This window comes from Elephantulus edwardii, unplaced genomic scaffold, assembly GCF_000299155.1.
Source record: "Elephantulus edwardii isolate Elephantulus edwardi_28Jun2011 unplaced genomic scaffold, EleEdw1.0 scaffold00008, whole genome shotgun sequence".
NCBI lineage: Eukaryota > Metazoa > Chordata > Mammalia > Macroscelidea > Macroscelididae > Elephantulus > Elephantulus edwardii.
Window position 1 is genome coordinate 12,725,895 of NW_006399758.1, and position 19,398 is coordinate 12,745,292.

A 19,398-nucleotide genomic window follows, 5' to 3' on the forward strand; every position below is an offset into this window, starting at 1 on the left:
TCTATTATTCCAGTAAATTGCAAAATACAATTGGCCACCTGCCACACTGGGGTTCACCACATCTCCTGGAGTTGAATTGTCAATTAGAATTCTCTGCTAGAGAATCCTCAAAATAATTTATTAGGGTTCATCCAAACACAGAAGGGTCTCACATGGATGAATGCTACAAAACAGCCCCCTCCCCAAAGAACTCCACTGAAGAAGGCCATCTGGAATCGTGGAGCAGTGGAGAATTTTCTTAACAATTAGTGAAAACACAGCACCACCATTAGAGCCACTGGGCTTGAAACCAGGTGTGCCCTGCAAGCTGTTACCATGACAACTGAGGATAAACACTCAGGGTCATAGTTTGGTTTGTACTTTGTATATGTTCATTTGTTGTTGTTAGATGCCATCAAGTTTAGCTTCAACTCATAGAGACCTATGAACAACAGCATGTCTGCTAGCCAAGCCATCCCCTCATCTCTATCATGGTCAACCTTGTTGTGGTAGGTTTCGATTTCTCCAGAAAATGAGGAAGACTAGTGGTGGCACCACCAGCATTCTGTAGGAAAAGAGAAATCAATCCCTGTAGCTGAAATCCTTGAACCACAAAGTCAGCGACTCTGAGCTACCTTCTCTCAGAAAGTTTTACTTTAGAAACCGTTTAACCCCTACCTCAGATTGGTTCTATATTAAATATGAATTGTAAATAAACCATTTTTGTTCTGACACTCAACTAAACAAATGTCACATTATTTCCACATCACATTCTGACATTTCTTACAGGTTTTTATCTCTATTTTGCACAAACAATACCTTTTCTACTCTCCAGAAACAATTATCAAGGAAATTAAATGCTTAAAACTCACTTTGTATGGTGATGTCTTGCCTTTCTGAACCAAACATCACAGAGATTAAGAAATAAGCAATGGAGTCAGAGCCCTAGAAGCTTGAACTCAACCACCCTATATAAATAAGACTCCATCTGCCTATAAAATCCTAAACAAATTACATAACCTCTTTGGGCCTCGGTTTCATTCGTATTGCCCCCACCCAGTGGAATAAAAACAATTACCTTGCAAAATTATTAAGAGGATTTAAATAAATGATGTGTATTGAGTGTTTAACAAAAAAAAATTATTCTGCAAATAGTCAACTCTCAACAGATGCTAATTTGCTTCCTGCCACTACTCCCCTCTTCTCTCTTCTCCATAGGGCTTCCTCCTTGATTCTGAATGACTCTATTTTCAGGCTAATAAAGATAACAACAACAATGAAATGTGCTTCCACTCTCTGGAAGTTTCTAAATTAATAGCCTCAACTCAAGGATATAAGGTTTGCATATTAAAGCCTAATAATACATTAATTTACAGGGCTTATAAAGGAATGAGATGACCTTTTCCAAAAACACATAGTAAGAAGCCTAAACTCAGGAGTCGTGGCAATGAAAACTTATACTAGGAGTCATGACTGTAGAGCAATGTGATTGATTTATTAGCAAACATAAAAGATCTTGTATATACAATTAAATGGAGTCATTTACACTTCAGTGAGCTATAAAAATTCCTATGATGCTGCCAGATCCCAAACCAATTTCGAAACAATGCTAAACTGGCATACAGTCCAATATTTCATTCCCCTTTGATTTTTACTATTTATGCTATAGTCACTAATGCCACAGTTACGATACACCTGCTACTTATAAGTACTGGATACTTAAAGATGTACAATATTAACATATAGGGCACACTTCTGGCTAATTCCTTTTCTTTCTGGCTTAACCATCCCAAAGAGACTCATGTAGTGTCAGAAGATGTTGGATACGTGCTCACTGGTGTCAAGCACCTGGCCAAGGTCAATGTTTGTTGAGCTGGATGACTCTTCAGCTTAGAAAGGGGTCTCTTTCATCAGATCTGTTGAGCCCATCATTTTACTACCCTGCAGTTCTGAGAGTGTCTTCTTACCAGATTATTACAAGGAGACAGAAACTCTAAACAAGCTGGAACACACAATCTTACCCATTAAAGAAAAAGTGGCATTCCCACAAAGATTATCTCAATGCTGTTTCATTAGGATCAGAGAAAAATTAGCACCACCCCTCTTGAACACACACATCTCTAGCACCACCATCCAAAGAAATCATCTCTTTTGGAGGAAAGTTAAACTCCCATAGAGGGGAAAGAGGAAGCCTGAGACACCAGAGCAGGTATTAGGTCAATCACCTTCATTATACACCATAGTGAATGAAGTAGGACAGACGTAAGTGCAGTTACAAGCACTAGTGCTTCCTATGACTTAACCCAATCGGACTACTCACCTCCTTGACACACAGACCCAGGGGCCAAAGGAAAGTTCCTATCATTTGAGAACACTGGCATCAGCCCCTGGCACATATTATTATTCAGTCTAATGGTGATAGCCATTTCCACCACTTGCTCCCAACCAAGAGAGCCATTTGGCTAATGTCATTCCCAAGTTGAGAAGACACAACCCCAAACCCAGGGTATTCACATGACTCCACCAGTGCAGCCAAAGCTGAGGAGAAAAATTGCTGGATCATGAGATGATCTGTCACTAACATTCCATCTGGAAACACGAACCAAACCAAACAGTTGCCACTGAATCAACTTCACCTCTTGGTGACCCCACCTGTGTTGGAGTAGAACACAGCACAGTAATCTACAGAGTTTTTAATAACTGATTTGTCAGAAGTAGACCGTCTTATGAGGCACCTCTGGACAGACTCAAGACTCCAAACTTTGGGTTTAGCAGTTCAACATACCAACCATTCGTATCATCCAGAGACATCACATCTAGAGAGGGCCAATGAGACCATGTCTCAAATTGTTGTCAGTTGTCTTCAAAGAGGCTTGTACACATGGTGACCTCATGTATAACAAAGCAAAATGGTACTGGATCCTGAATCATCTCCATGATCATTTCCTCATATTAGTCCTACTTAGTCATGGGCTTCTCGACAGAAAGCTTCAATCATACTAGTGTTTAGACCTTTCAGCCCTTCTAAGCCCAACTTTAAGCTGATTCTTTTTCTAAGCAGACAGATCTCATGAGTTAACTTGATTATCATCCATAGTGGTGCCAAGGGGAGTCTATTTTAAGAACTACACAAATAGTGTGTGTGGCACATTAATCAATGTAAAGTGCTAGAAGGTAACTAAAAGTGAGATGGATAATGAGCCCAAAAGGCATTCGGAAACAGAAAGAAATCCTCTCCCTGAACCACTTCCATAATTATACAGCAGGAAAGAATCCAAGGGAAGAATAAAGTGATCCCCACACTGATTAACAGGATTCAGTGTGATAGATGGGTTTAATTGAAATGTTTAATCATTACTGAGGATCATATTCTGGGCCCAGCTCACAGGTGTCCTATATTGAAACACTCCTGAAAGTAAAGGGATTTTCCAATTGCAGGTATAATTTTCCTGGTTTACTTTCTCAGTTTGTGTGATTAACCACAGCAATTTTCGGTGCAAAAAAAGAGGGGAGGGAAGAAACTCCAAACCAGATTTATCATTGCTTTCAAGTATACAACTGAAACTATCAAAAGGGACTCAACCTTAACCTCTCTAGAATTTCTTTTTTCCATCTAACTAGTTAATGTCAAGGTCAAAATTCTTAACCACAGTTATGAGCTTAAGAGCTAAAAGAATTCCTTCAGTCATTTCTTTGGATGAGAAAAACCATTAAAATTTCTTTCCATATCATGCATCTCAGATTAGTTTCAAACCATATTATGTAGCATACTAGGTTCAAAGCCCCTTGCAGAAGAATACTGGAAATTTCTTTTCAGGACTTAAGGTTTATGATTCACCAGCCACTTTGACTGCCATAGGACAGGGCATATAGACAAAAACAATGTGTCTTAAGAAATCAAAGAGCTGTTCTTCCTTTTATCAAACTAGGGATATAGTTCCTCAGAAGCATTTGTAAAATTCTACCTGATTGATAACTCTGCTATGGCTTAAAATGCTATTAACTGTACTTTAGAAAAAGTGTGGCTTCCACTTTTTAAAAAAAACTTACCAGCTCTTAGTCTCTGAAAGCAAAAGGAACCTGCTACACTTATGTTTTCCCAAATTGCATAGTTGAGGCAAATTCATTTGTGCTTTGTAGCAAAACTCAGAAGGTGTTCCTAGCTACAAAACGTAGCTTTGCAAAAGCAAAGTCACGATCAAGCTCACCTGTGCTTGAAGTATGCTAATGATATGCACTGCCTTTTCACGATTTTCTTAGCCGTGTCCCTCAGTCTTACAGCACAATGGAGCCCAAATTTGAAATTAATGTAGCAGAAATGTTAACACATCGATCTTAAACTTCTCCTTCTGGGAGAGAAGGAGAAAAGGCTCTTAGTCTTGAGGTATCCAGCCCTCAATCAACAGTGGCTGTTTATGCTGAGTCTGGTTGGTTTGAGGATTGTGTCTTTAGAAGTTAAAAAGAAAAGAAAAAAAAAAGGAGAGAAGGCACGGGTGTTTCTCAAGTTGCCATGTTCAACTCAACCAACGAAATGCAGAGTCTCGTGTTTTCAAGCTTCAGGAGTGAGGCTAGACTGCAGTGGGCCTTTCTTCCAAGCCCGGGTTGGCGGAGGCGCTTATTGCTTCGGGGAAGGGCCCGGCGTAGGTCTGCGCCGCGGCCGCCTGCAGCCCCTTGTGCGGCCGAGGCTCGTCGGGGAAGTCGGCGTGGGAGCCGAAGGCCGGGCACGACCTGGTCCGGGCGGAGCCCGCGGGGTGGCGGCGGCCCACCGCCTCGCTCACCGTGTGCAGCGGGAACTCCCGCCAGCGCCGCCGCTGCAGCTCCTCCTCCTTGTACTTAATGGAGTACCAGGCCAGAAAAATGAAAACGAAGCCCACGAACTTGAGGCCGGCCGCCAGGCCGAAGTAGACGAAGCGGAAGGACGTGACGTTGTACTCCCAGCAGGAGCCCTGCACGCCGCACTCCTGCTGCCAGAGCATGCAGGTGGTGTCGATGACTGCGCCGAAGTAGATCGGGGTAGGAATGTACGCTGGAGGCGGGCGGGGAGAGAGCAGGAGGAAACTGTTAGCACGTCTGTGCAGGGCAAACGGCTGGTGCATCTGCTCGGAACTTGTTCCAAAACCAAACTAGACACACTGCTGGCGAGTCACACAGCCAAGGAGGGCAAACAGGCTGGGGACTTGCAGAACTTGACCACCCCAAAACCATACTAGACAATTTGCTGGTGAGTCACTTTCGCGTGTTGCAGAATAGAACTGCACCATCTCCTTAATCTCCTGATTCAGAACTGGCTTTGACAAGCACTGTGGCAATTGGACAATTAAAACAGACTTACAAAGGGGGGCGGGGAAGAAGAACGAACTGGGGAGGAGGGTGGAGAAAATAGTGCAACAATGAATTAATGAAAACCCAAAATCTCTGTAAATGTACATTAAAATTAATAAAATTTAATAATAAAAAATAATTAAAAAAAAAAAAGAACTGCACCATCGAGTTTCCCCACAGAAGCGGACTGCCAGACCTTTCCTCTGCATTGCCACAGGGTGGCTCTGAGTTACCATGTTAATATTTGAACACCAACAGTTTAATACCACCCAGAAACCTGGCCACCAGCTAAGGGGAGTAATTTCCTTACATTCTTTTTCTTCACATGTAACTGACATCTAAATTGTTGTGTGCCAGTGGAGTTGGAACTGACTTATAGTTAACCCTCCAGAGGGTTTTCAAAGGTTGTAAATCACATGGGAGGAAACTGCCCATCTGCCTCCAGTGGAGCAGCTGGTGGATTCAAACTTCATGCTTTGGGGTTGGAAGGGCAGCTTCCTACAACTAGGCAAATATAATTGCTTTTTTAAAAAGTGTACACTACATTGTAAATACTTAAAGCCTTCCAGTTTACAACTCCACACGGTATTTTACTGACCAAAGTTTTTTTTTTTTATGTAAAAGAAACCAGCAGTGTGTCTAGTTTGCTTTTTTACACTCCCCACACCACACTGATGCCTTCAGGAAATCCATGGGAAATTAGCATGTTCTGTGTAAAAAGCAAAACTAAATGTTTCTGTTATGCACAGATGGACACCATGGCTCACGACAGTGGAACATGCTAATGAGTCTCTTCTATTAATAAATAAAAAGTCTGGTAGGGTGGTGGTTGTTATGTGCATTGAGTCAGAACTGACCCATAGCCGACCCTCCAGCAGGTTTTCAGAGGCAGTAAATCATACAGGAGGAAACTGCCCATCCGTCTCCCATGGAGCAGCCACCAGTTTCTAATATTAATTTGGGCTTTAAAAAAGAATCCTTGTTTTCTCCCCTCTCTTTCTCTCAGAAAATTGCTAGGTATACTGTTAACTTAGTTCATTAAACAGACTAATATTCAAGGCATGGCAAGTATGGAATGTGCCCTGTGCACCACCTGAAGGGGGCACCACTGAGCAGTTTCTAGTAACCTCTTCATATTCCATCACCAGCTATGAGACATCACACAGGGAGTTAAAACTAGTACTTTGCATTTGAGAACCTCCATGGGCAAAGGCAGACTGTATGGTCCTATTCTGCTGAATGATGAAGAGAAAGAGACACTGGACACACAGGTAGACCAACTTTCAGCAGCAAAAGCAAGGAAGGTGTACTTGACATTTTCATGTAGTGTCATAACATGTCAAGTAAAGAACTGATGAGCTTGATTTTGCTTTGGGCTAATATTATGGTAACACTATCTAAAAGATGGGTGCCAGATGTTTGGACTGGGGCACGACTGCAGAGCTTGCCAATGACACTGGTTTCCAGACACAGCCCTCTCTCAACAAATACGTTATTACTGTGTGCTGCTGAGTTGGAATTGACTCAAAGCTGACCCTCCAGGGGGTTTTCAGAGGCTGCAACTCCCATGGGAGAAGAATAGTCATCCTCCACCTGAACAGAGGGTGCATTCGAACCACCTGCTCAGAGGTCTCTATAAAAAATATAGTACCACCACTTGCCAATTGCTGTGTAGTCTATTTTAACTCATGGTGACTCCATGAGTCCTTTGTCCCCCACTTCTCAGCTTCAGAGTAGAACTGTGCTTCACAGAGTTTTCAACGGCTGCTTACTCTGAACTAGGTCACCAGCCCTTTCTTCTGAGGTGCCTCTGGGTGGACTAGAACTTTCAGTCTTTTAGTTAGCAGTCAAGTATGTTAACCACTTACACCACCCACAGCCTAGTTGATAAAGACTTGTGCTCCCAACCCAAAGGCAGGAGGTTTGAATTACAAGCTGCTTTGCAGGTGAAAGATGGACAATCGCCTCTCTTGTAATTTATAGCCTCTAAATCCTACTGGAGGCTCACTTATGAGTTGCTTCTGACTCGATGGCACATGACAACATTACCCATAAAATGAGAACCAATTTTCACAACATATATGTAAAAAAGGTCGAAAGGTACTCTAGGAAAATAAACCCCTCCAAATTGCTTGCTTCAGAATGTCTTATTGTACAAAACTCTCAGGGGAATTTAACTCAAGTTATGTTCATAGTGAAAAGGAAACTCATCTAAATTTGGTTTTTGTTTGCTTTATCAAACAACAAATCTGTTCCGCTTTTAAATTAAGCCAGAAAATATGGAAGTATACCCTCACCACTAGCCTGTGACATCCGAGCTACTTAGGGGAACAGATGACTTGACCTGCCCTTTTCAAGGGACAGTGAGAAGTTTCCAGCTGCAGAGGGGCACAAAAAAACACATTTGGAAATTCAAGCACATACCAAGTGTTCGCAACAAAACAAACTGCATGCCCAGAGCAAAAGGTCTCTCCTCGTCTTCTACAGATCTAGGGAAAGAAAGGGGGGGAGAGGCTTTTAAATAATGACTCCAAGGCAGTGGAGGCCAAATCAGGCCTTCCAAAGAGATGCTGTGCCAAAATAATGAATGCATTAAAATGTACTAACACTAGCCAAGCAAAACCAGCAATGGCTAAATCACTGACCAAAGGTCTCCATCCACAGCGAGTTGGCATCCACAGCGCTTCTCTGGCAGTTCAAATCCACCAGCTAGCTGCTCTGCAGGAGAAAGCCGGGCACCCTTCTCCCATGCAGTTAACCATTTACAACCTCTGAAAATCAGGCCGGCCAGCTACCACAATGTTATCACCAGGCTGACAGCTGACGAGGCAAAGGAGGTACTGAGCCTCAAAATTAATTCTATTTTAGATATAATAATTTATGTATATTTTTATCCTCACGTTCTGCATCCTTATTCTCACTTGGCTTGCATTTTCTAGAACAGTAAACATGCACACTGAAAATGATGTCCATAATTCTTTAAAGGAAAATACAGAAAAAAGAGGAAAACATAAAAATGCATATATAGTCAGGAAAAGCTATAAAGCAAACAATTGAGAAGTCAGAGAAAAAATTAGTCCCTACCAACCACGTCACTTTTGTCTTCTAAAACATATGCTTCATGTAATTCCTGTATCACAGGTATACTAGGTGTACTTATTATGTACCAGCAAGTCCAAACCGACTCAGAACGGACCTTTCAGTGGGTTTTCCAAGGTTGTAAATCTCATGAGAGGAGATTCCCCATCTTACTCCCTTGGAATTGCTGGTGGATGTGAACCTGCCTTTGGGTTTAGAGTGCAGTTGCTTACCCACTAGGTAAAACAGAGGTCCCATCAGCAGACTAGCAGTGTTATGTCCAATTCACTTTCCAACTAACATTGTTATCTCTGAAATTTTTGTTTAGAAGCTAAATGGTAACTTCTTAATGTTTGAGCACTAAAGAATGGGAAACCCTTGTGGGGTTCCCCCCCCCTTCTCTTACGAAGTTCTAAGAATTAAAGCATTTAATTGAGTAAATTTATTTAAGATACATGTTTTAAAGAGGAAAATGATGACATATTTTATCCTTTCTATCCCTCAAAACATAAAGTCCCAGAAATATGATGTAAAATTCCAAAAAAAAGTCCCTTGTCTCACTTCCCCAATGTCTTTATTTTTTTCACCGAGATTACAGAGTGCTGTAATATAGTTGTCACTCCACAAATGTGTGCTTATTGGGAAGTTAAGTGAATGTAAGTCAATGCGCTTTTCATGTACTATTCTCTTATTATCAAGGAACAACTCTGAGATGTCTAAATTAACAGAAAAGTAGCCAAATATATGCACCACATAAGTTGTCCAATGCTGAAGCAGTGAAGTCACTTTCTACCAGGAGTCCAGCACTGGGGTTTCCACAGAGCCAGAGAGTCAAAAACATAGGAAGTGTCAATAACAAATGGAATCCATTCCCAATTTCCTCATCACACTGGCTTCTGGGCCCCCAAAGCTGCCATGCATGTGCTCTGCCTTCCTTTTAAGTCCCTAGTTTTTGCAACAAATACCAACACACTGAATTTGACCGTTTTGATTTTGAATACGTTAGTATCGACATTTTTAATAGGCCAAAAGCACATTCCATATCTTCTTATATACAAACAGCACATAAAACAGGACCCATAACTAATATGACAAAGAATGAACAATATAAACAGCAGGGGGAGGCATTTTCCTCGTCTACCCCAGCATTTTAAATGACTGTAAAGTTCATGACATCCGCATTTTGAACTGCAGGGATGGCATCTGCTGTCAACGATCTTGGAATTACAAACTTTCTCACAGCTGGAGGTACTGTCCACTTGTAGGGACGCCATTTAGTAACCCCTTTTGTGGTTTAGCTTCTTCCAGCCTAAGAGAACTTCTTCAAACCTGAGAGAACGCCTAGCCTTCAACTCTTAAAAACAAACCTTTTACAATTCAGACTTCAGGAACTAAAGGCATCCAGAAGATACTTCACTAAACCATGGGACTAAGACTCAACTGAATAAAGTAAGTTCTAGAGCATGAAATGTTGTCAGGTGCTGATGAATGAACCACCTCTCCTAGCGGCCCTATGAACAGTGGTCTGAATTTCTCCTGTGCATCCTCGGGATCTCTGATACCTCTGAGCCCACTGTTACAGACCCAGGGTCAATCCATCCTGTTGAGGGAACCTGCATCTTTCCCAGCATGATGTCTATTTCCAGAGACTGGCTGCTTCTGATGTTATAACCTCCCTTTCCTTTGCTGACTTCGGAAAAAAACACATTCTTCTAAAGTTCACCAGATCAATGTCTGAAAACTCTCCTGGAGAATTAAGAGTCCAAGTTCGTTTTCTTTATTTTTACCATATCAACTTCCTAGTCCTGGAACTCGCCTTCCAAGCACCTATGATTCACCCTTTACACTGAGGCCTGTTCTCACCTGAGTGTTACTATGATGGCTGATGGCTGCGCACAGGCTGTGATGAAGGTGACTATGAAAAGAAAAATTAAGAAGGGAATAAGCGTGTTACAAGTCCGTTTACACTTCCCGGACACAGCGTAGCCGTTCTCGTTGAGATAGGTTTTGACGATGACCACGCGGAGCTGACTGCGCTGTCCCACTGTGGGCGGAGTGATCACTTGTCGGCTCTGGACACAGGTGCATTCCGTGTAATTCCGAATCTATGTGGACAAAACAGAGATCTTTTGTATGCTAATCAATAGGGAAATGAGACAGAGGAATATTACTGCAAATTCATAAAAAAAGCTGCACAATTATGCCAGTAATTTTTAATGCAAAAAAAGAAATTGTCTTGGAATACATTGCCCTCATTTCGAAGAGCTAAGGGTCAATATTGTATAAGGCCACTATTACAAAAAGCTAAAGCAAGATTTCAACTCAGAGTTATTGTTGGATGGTTACTTGGAGTGGGTTAGGAGGAAGAGGAGAGTAAAAGCAGTAAGAAGTTAATAGACATTGATAAGATGAATGAAGGGAAAGGCAGTTACAATAAGGGATGATCAGCACAATATCACTAAAGAATGGGAAGATACAAAAAGGTAGATAAGAAATGCGGTCAAGAGCAGAAACCCAGAGATACAGGAAAAATGAACAGATGTACGTGGGTGAAAAGGACTACATTCAGGTCCATATGTTAGTCTGGAGATAGTTCGACACTTATTGGTATTTTCTATAAGTGCATCTATTGTATGGCAGAGCAAATAGAGGGCAATGCTTTAGAGGCTTCTTAAGTAATAATAACCAAACACTGTGAGGGAATGAGTTGCTGTTTCAGAGCTCTTGCTACCATAGTCTTTGGGACATCACGGTCAAATGGCATAACTTAGTCCACAGAGACAGTGTTCTACATCCTACTTTGGTAAGTAACAACTCAGGTCTTAAGAGCTTTCAAACAGTCATCTAAGGTATAACCATAGGCTCTTCTGGGTCTGGAACAAAGAAGATGTGTATAAAACAGCAGTCCAAAGGACTAATGGGCCATATGAACTTCAAGCTCTGTGGCCCTGAGACCAGAAGAAGTAGGTAGTGCCCGGCCACCCCACTGACCGCTCCTCAAAGGGATCACAGTAGAAGCTCCTGAGCACAATGTGAGGAAATGTGGAACAAAACGAAACATTTATTTTAAAAGGCCAGGGTTACGGGTCTGAAGAGGTCTGAAGGTGGAATCAAGGAGACTATGACCTTTAGTCCCCTCTCAAGCCTGGAATAAAACTCATCTCTGCGTGACTCAACTTTCAGTCATAAGACAGGCTTATAAGATAATCAGAAACACCAGGGAGGCACTTACTTCTTAGATTAAGCAACTAATGAAGGTCAGAAAGTAGCATTTGCCCAAGGAATAAATCTCCAAAAGCAGGGAAGGATAGACTGGAGGGATTCATGGAAAGAGAATTGCAGGGAAGAAATGGGGAAAGTGCAGTTACATTACAGGTATTATAATTAGTGCTAGAAAATTATATTTGGGTGGGTGATTAAAAGCCAATATGCTTTATAAACTCACACAAATCACAATAAAAAATTCAAATAGACAAAAGTTAAGGATCCAAGCTGTGCATCTGTCAACACCAAAATCTGCTCATCAAGTTTTGTTTTCAACTCAAACTGTTCTAAGAAACTTTCAGTACTCAATTCCGTAAAATGTATATTCTGCACCCTGATTTTTGTTATATGCTGCTGTGACTCCTGTTTAACTCTTGTTAGAGGTCCTGTTGGACCATCCGAGCAGACCAGCCACTCAAAGGCGAGCCACATCTTGCTTCATTTTGTGTCCACTACAACATCTAGTGTGACCCTGAGCAGACTGGGCCCTAATGTCAATATCTGCACAATAAAGATAGGAACCTTGAAAACATCATGTCTGAGAAGTAACTAGGCACAATAGCATAAATATTGTATGTTTCCACTATTAGAAAATATATGGAATAGACCATTGTACAAATACCTAACTTTATTAGTATCTAGAAAGGGAGAATGGGGACTCATTGTTTAGGGGACACTGAGCTTCTGTGAAAAGTGATGGTGAATTTGGAAACGGAGAGTAGTGATAATTGTAAAACATTAAGTGCAAGTAATGCTATCCAACTGAACATGTGAAGGATGTTAGAATAGCAAATGTTTTGTTACATACATAATTATCACAATAGAAAAATTAAATAATAAATGTAGGAGAGAAAAAGATACATCTTCCTTGTGAACTGCCTAGATTTCTACTCAAAGAAATGCAAAGGTTTTAAAAAATACAGCATCACTGGGTATTACTTATCTGATACCAAAACAAGCCAGCAAATTGTTTCATTAACTGACAAATCAGTCAGATAATCTATTAGCATATTCTGTTGTCTTTTAGAGAATGGACATCAGCTGAACTCACTGTCATTTACTTAGAAGACAGGTGCTATTTGGTCTCCCAACATAAAGAACTGATGGCCTGTTGAAGGAATGAGGGCTCCATAGCAGAGGACCCACTTATTACCCACGAAGGACCTTCCCACCAGGAACAGATTTAATTGAATCTTTCAACATGGCCACAACATGGATCTCACCAAATACAGAATGGACAGTCAGCTGCAGCATTTCTCTTTTTACCACTTTAATTTAAAACTTGGATATCAAATGTGACATGCCCCAAACACACATAAATTATACAACCCCTTATCAGTTAGACAGAAAAAAAGCAAATACACTTTAACCTTTCATTAAAACAGCCTCCTATAATCTGCCCTAATATAAAAAATTAGACCAGTCTCAATAAAGATCTGAGTATAATATGAAAAACCTTCTCTCACAGTCTTTCAGCCTATTTATAATTCACAGGGAAGGCAATTCTCAAAATAGCCTATTCTTGAACTGACAAAAAATGTCTTTACTCAGAAAGTTAAAAAAAAAAAAGCTTGAACTGATAGTCCATGAAAAATAGCCACCGACCATCCTCGCAGACTTCCGTCTGAGGAGGTATTCTAGTCCCTTCTGTCTACTCCACATGCAGTGGCCTGCCTGACCTTCAAGTCTACCACCCAGATTCTGTCAGAGTCACAAATGGAAGGTCCAGTGCTCAACCTTATCAAGTTTCCCTGAGTTGGCACAGAACGTAAAGTAGGAGAGGGCTGACACGAAACTGTGATACCCAATTGCTCTAATCATCCTTGGAATAGAAATCAAAGTATTGCATAATTGTCTTTCCTCTAGGTTTTGTCTAGCGGTATTTGTAGGTGATTTGAAAATAGAGACTGAAGCCATCACAGTTGCATATGAATTTCCACACGACCTTGTCACAGGATGTTAGATTAACAAAGAACATGAACTTGTGAAATATACTCACCCCCGTGCTAAGATTACCACTATTAACACAGCCAGCCAGACAAGGGTTAAAGTATGTAATTCCATCTGATCCACAGACTGGTTCATACTCATCTATTTTACAGCCACAGTTAACATTGCAGCTTCCTGTCAGATTCCGATGGGGCATGGTGAGAGACGGTCTGAGAGAGAAAAGCAGCAGGTCATAATCTACATTTATTACAGAACTAATTCGACAGCTCTTGATAATGAATAATCTACCCACTTTCAACATGATATTTCCATTACATTAAAGCAATGCTGTCATGAAATGCCCATTATAGACAATAATTTTTATAACTTTAAAACAAAGCAAGAAAGAGAGATATTTACATTTTCTGGTACTACAGATATGTTCTTCTCAAATAATCTGTCCTGTTTCATTCCACATTCTGTTTAAAATAAGAAGTCTGTGGTCTCATGGCCTTCCCATCTGAGTTTAGCAGTCTGGACCCTAGTCTCAAGGGGAACTCTGGTGGCCTGGTGGGTAAGGTGTTGCACTGCCAATCCAAAGACAGGCAGTTTGAACCCACTAGCTGCTCCACAGGAGAAAGATGGACAATCTTTCACAGCCTCTAAACATCCACAGGAGGACGGGCTGAGTTACCTTGATGGCACACACCACCACCACAACCTTAGTAGAACTTGCTACTCATTCACTGTAGGCTCTCAACTCTATGTCTTAATAAGACTTGGCCTCAGTTTCCTTAACTGTATAATGGAGAAAATAGATACTTTTCCTACCAAACCTGTAACTTCAATGTAAGGACATAAGCATGGAATACAAGAATGACCATTTGTCAACACAGGTTCCTGAGGCCACAAACTTGAATCACTCTAGAATAAACTGTCCAAGACAGACAAAGGGTTCTAGAAAATCAAGTGATATTCACATCACTAGTTTGAGTCAAATTACCGCTGAAGAAGGTTGAAGCATTCCTTCACTCAGGATAGGTTACAGTCAAATGTTGTGTTATTGTGACGGAGGAAAGTGAAGGATACAGGACTGAGGAAAGTAGCGTAAATGACACTAGAACAGCAGAGACAGGGCCCAGGGGAACCCCCACAGCAACTGAAAGGGACTCTAAGTACTTAGACGTAAAGACTTCTTTCCTTTCATTCTGTAGCCACCATTTCTGTGCATCACTGAGAAAACACTGTCCCTAAAGCTACGGGAATTAACCATACCCAGATCACTCATCAATACAGTTCAACCTTCCAACAAATATTTTTGAAGGCTTTATGTGTCAGAATCTATCTTTAATGACTATGGGGAGTAATGTCACTTAGTAGTGCACAGCACATCCCAACCATGCACATTACAAACATGAAGGGTTGTTGTCCAAAGGCTTTTCGCATGTGTCCTATTTCAATTTAGATAACCAAGTCCCAACATTTTAACAGGAAAAAGAAATCCAAAGTAATAGTAAAGCTTAATCAAGAAAGTCTGCTCTTGATAAAATAATCTGTTCTTCATTCATAGCAATCCACAAAGGAAAATGTGTTATAGCTGTCAGAATCCTATTCTTTTAAAGTCAGCATATACCACGAAAGTATTCTTTTAGACTAATCCTTCTCAATAGGGGCAACTTTGGCCCTCTGGAGACATTTGCCATTGTTAGGAGACATTTAGGATTTTCACAACAGAGGGGCTGCTGCTTGGGAAGAACTAAGGAAGGCCACTAAATGACCCACAAATGCCTAGGGTATCCAGAGAATTTTATCTAGGCTACTTTCCGCCACCTTCTTCCCCAGTAAACCTGAAAGCAACACCCCAAAGCCATTTTATTTATAACTCACAAGTTTGTTCTCTCTAGGTTTGCTCCCTTTCCTATAGGTAACCTTAATACTGAGTTTTACTCCAGACCTGACCCTGAATCCAGTGCCGGTGACAAAAAGGAAATACAACTGCCAGCAAAGCTCTGGGTTCAACTAGCCATCCCCACTGGACCCACCTGGGAAAACACTTTTCAGTCTAGAGGGGAGCAAATGACAGGAAAATAGCTTCTAACAGAACAAGAAGGCAAGCAGCTTTAACTCAAGACCACCAGTAACGTGATAAAGTATCCTCCCTTTCCCCCTTCACATCAATGCCCCTGTTCAGCATGAAGAAGCCAGAGAGTCTGCATCCAGTTCCCAAACCAATAAGACAGTTGGTTTAATTGCCATTGGAAAACGCTTACCATTCCCCTGTAGCATCTAGTCCCCACTGGATCCTTTTCATTTCCTTCACCTGCTACCCCCACCAACCAAATTGTGCAGCTCTGCAGCTGCATCCCTGCCCATCCTCACCCTTCTGCCCCCAACCCTCACCTCCTTGTACTCCCATTATGTTTTTCCCAATAAAATAAAAAAAAAACAAGATTAAAGGCAATAGCTTTTAAGAACTTACACCTCAAAATAAAAAAAAGAAATTCTTATAACTGCACCAAAAAGCAGCATTACCATAATTTGAGATATGAGTTATGCTGTCAAGGATTTCATTCTACCTGGATCCACAAACAACACCCATCCAACCAGCAATCAAGAGAGCAAACAAGGGTTATCAGTTTAAAGACTAAGGTGTGCCTGACCCTAGTCATGGTATTTTCGATTCATACACATGTGAAAGTTGGATAATGACAAATGAAGACCACAGAGGAATTGATTCCTTTGCATTAGGTATTGGTGAAGAATATGGAATAAACAATGAGCTGCCAAGAGAACAAATAAATTTGTCTTATAAGAAATGAAAACTAAGAAGCAAGGATGGCAAAACTTCATCTCACATACAATAGGCATGGAGGCGAATCCACCAGATGCTCTGCTGGAGAAGGAGGAACAATCTCCTCCTGTACCAGTCAGATCTGATCTGACAGTACACACACAAAAATAATGAAATAAAATTAAAAAATTTAAAAAAACAACAAAACAATAGGCATGGAGGGAAGAGTTCTTAAAAGATGTCATGCTTAGAAAACTAGAAAATCAGCCAAGGAGAGGAAAGCTCTCAATGACATTAAGTTACACTTGACTGACTTACATCTTTTTTTTTAAAATATATTTTAATTAAAGTTTATAAAGAACTTGGATTTCCATTCATTGCACATTTTCCTCCCTGTCCCACCTCCAGTTCTTTTTTTTCCTTTGGGAAAAAAAAGTTCTTTCATTGTTATACAGTCCCTGTCCCTGACCACTTTTCTATGCAACTCTTATTCTGTACTCTTGTCATGTCAATAATACCTAACCATATATAGTTTATACATATACTTTTATACAGTTTTCTCCCTTGTATGTTTCAATGCCGTGTACATTATTTATCCCCTCTTTTCTTAGTTTTCCTCCAAGCCCCACATCAGTCCAAATCTATAACAGGGGCATTATGCAGTATTTGTCTTTTTTTGACTGAGACATTTCACTCAGCATAATGTCCTTTTTGGTCAACCATTTTATATAATATTTCATGAATTCTTTGTTTTTCAGTGCTGCATAATATTCCTTTGTGTGAATATATTACAGCTTCTCTATCCATTTGTTTGTTGATGGGCACTTGGGTTGGTTCCAACTCTTTGCTATTGTGAACTAAGCAGCAATAAACATGAGTGTGCATATATCTGTTTGGGTGGCAGTTCTGGTTTCTTTAAGGTATATTCCCAGTGGTGGTATTGCTGGGTCAAATGTTATTTCTATTTCCAACTTTTGAGAAAGCCTTCCATAGAGGTTACACCATTTTACACTCCCACCAACAGTGAATAAGGGGTCCAGTTTCTCCATAACTTCACCAACATTTGTTGTTTGCTGCTTTGTTAAATTTTGCTATTCTTACTGGGGTGAGATGATATCTCATAGTTGTTTTGTGAATTTACATCTTAGTCAGAACTAACTCAGTGATATATAACAGCAGCAACTAGTATCATTCTGACAGGATTCTGGTGTACATTAAAATTTGTTTCAACAGCATATAAGAAAATTAAACTGTAAACTATGACCAAATAAAAAATATTTTCTAAATCTGCATGGTTTGTCACTTAAAACGATGGACTTCAATACCATATCAATATTATTATTATTCATGTTGCTGTTTAGAAATAAGATGACAGAAGAAGAATCAGTGCCATTCAATTGTGGTGATGGAAAGAAGTAGTGAATATTCCATGGATTGCCAAAGGAAAAAACAAATCTGTCTTGGAGAAAGTACAACTAGGGTGTTCCTAAGAGGCAAGGATGGTGAGACATGACCTTACATACCTCGGGCATGTTGCCAAGAGGGGTCAAGACTTCGGTTTTTTTCAAATTGTTTTTATTATTAATTTCAGTGAAAATTTACGGAGACTTTGGATTTCCATTCATTCACTGTTGCACTTTTCTCCCCTCCCAACCCTCCCCCCACCCAGTACACTCTCCTCTTGGAAAAGTAAAAGAAAAATTCTTTCATTGTTTTACAATCCCTCCCTCCAGGTCTATTCCACTATGCAGCCTTCGTTCTGGACTTCCATCATGACAAAAATACCTAATCATACATCCCTTTTAAACAGTTTTCTCCCTCATCTGTGTCAATGCAGTATACATTATTGAATCCATCTTTCTCAGTCTCCTCCCAACCCCAATGTCAGTCCCGTTTTATAACAGTGGCACCATGCAGTATTTGTTCTTTTGTGACTGAGATACTTCACTCAACATAATGTCCTCCAGGGTCACCCATTTTTAATAATATTGCATGAGTTCCTTGTTTTTCAATGCAGCATAATATTCCATTGTGTGAATATACCACAGCTTCTCTATCCATTCATTTGTTGATGGGCACTTAGGTTGTTTTGAACTCCTTGCTATTGTGAACAAAGCCACGATACACATGGGTGTGCATATATCTGCTTGGGTGGCAGTTATGGTCTCTTTGGAGTATATTCCCAGTAGTGGAATTGCTGGGTCAAATGCTATCTCTATATGCAACTTTTTTAGAAAGCACCATACCGCCTTCCACAGTGGTTGTACCATTTTACACTTCCACCAACAGTGAATAAGGGTTCCAGTTTCTCCACAACCTCACCAGCATTTGTTGCTTGCTGTTGTTCTGTTAAATTTTGCTGCTCTGACTGGGGTGAGATGATATCTCATAGTTGTTTTTAGAGGGGTCAGTACTTGTAAAAGGACATCATGCTGGGATAGGTGGAAGGGCAGAGAAAGAGAGGAAGACCTTCTAAACAAGATGGATTTACACAACAGCTGTACCATGAGAGCATATTAGAAGATCAAGCATATTAAAGGTGGCTCAGGACAGGGAAAGGTTCAGATCTGTTGCTCATAGGTTCACTTTGAATTCATTCTATTCAATGGCACCTAGCAACAACATTTAGAATTTGCATGGAATTTTGCATTTACAGGATGCTTTGTCACTTTTATGATAACCATAGGTTCTAAATTCTCCTTAAAGGATATATCCATACAAGAGAAAGAAATCTAAAGAAAAGATCCATAGATGCTCAAGGCCCATTGATTACAGGACCACAAGGTGTTTTCCTGAGTTCAGGAAACTGGAGTGCAGTTCTAGGTCACTCTCAGGTGCAGGCAGTTTCATATTTGTTATGAGATCATGATATCAAATACAAAGAAATGATAAAAAGTGGAAAGCTCCAGGGAAATTAATTCAGAGAACAAATACAAATATCAATGAAAGAAGGCAGGCATTCAACAAAAAGTCGTTAGGGGATAAGATGGTGATGGTGGCGGTTGTGTACCAAAAAATAAGGACTCATTGACTCA

General features: G+C 40.5%; 1 protein-coding gene across 2 annotated transcripts in view; it reads right to left on the minus strand.

The window, feature by feature from the left end:
* Positions 1–4,547: 4,547 nt before the first annotated feature.
* SLCO5A1 (solute carrier organic anion transporter family, member 5A1) overlaps positions 4,548–19,398 on the minus strand; it is a 209,167-nt gene continuing 194,316 nt past the window's right edge. For both annotated transcript variants that reach the window (XM_006880446.1, XM_006880445.1), the window contains 4 exons: positions 13,643–13,802; positions 10,243–10,484; positions 7,726–7,790; positions 4,548–5,005 (listed from right to left, as the gene is read on the minus strand). In XM_006880446.1, the coding sequence (XP_006880508.1) occupies positions 4,548–5,005; positions 7,726–7,790; positions 10,243–10,484; positions 13,643–13,802 (925 nt within the window). The remainder of the gene's footprint in view (positions 5,006–7,725; positions 7,791–10,242; positions 10,485–13,642; positions 13,803–19,398) is intronic.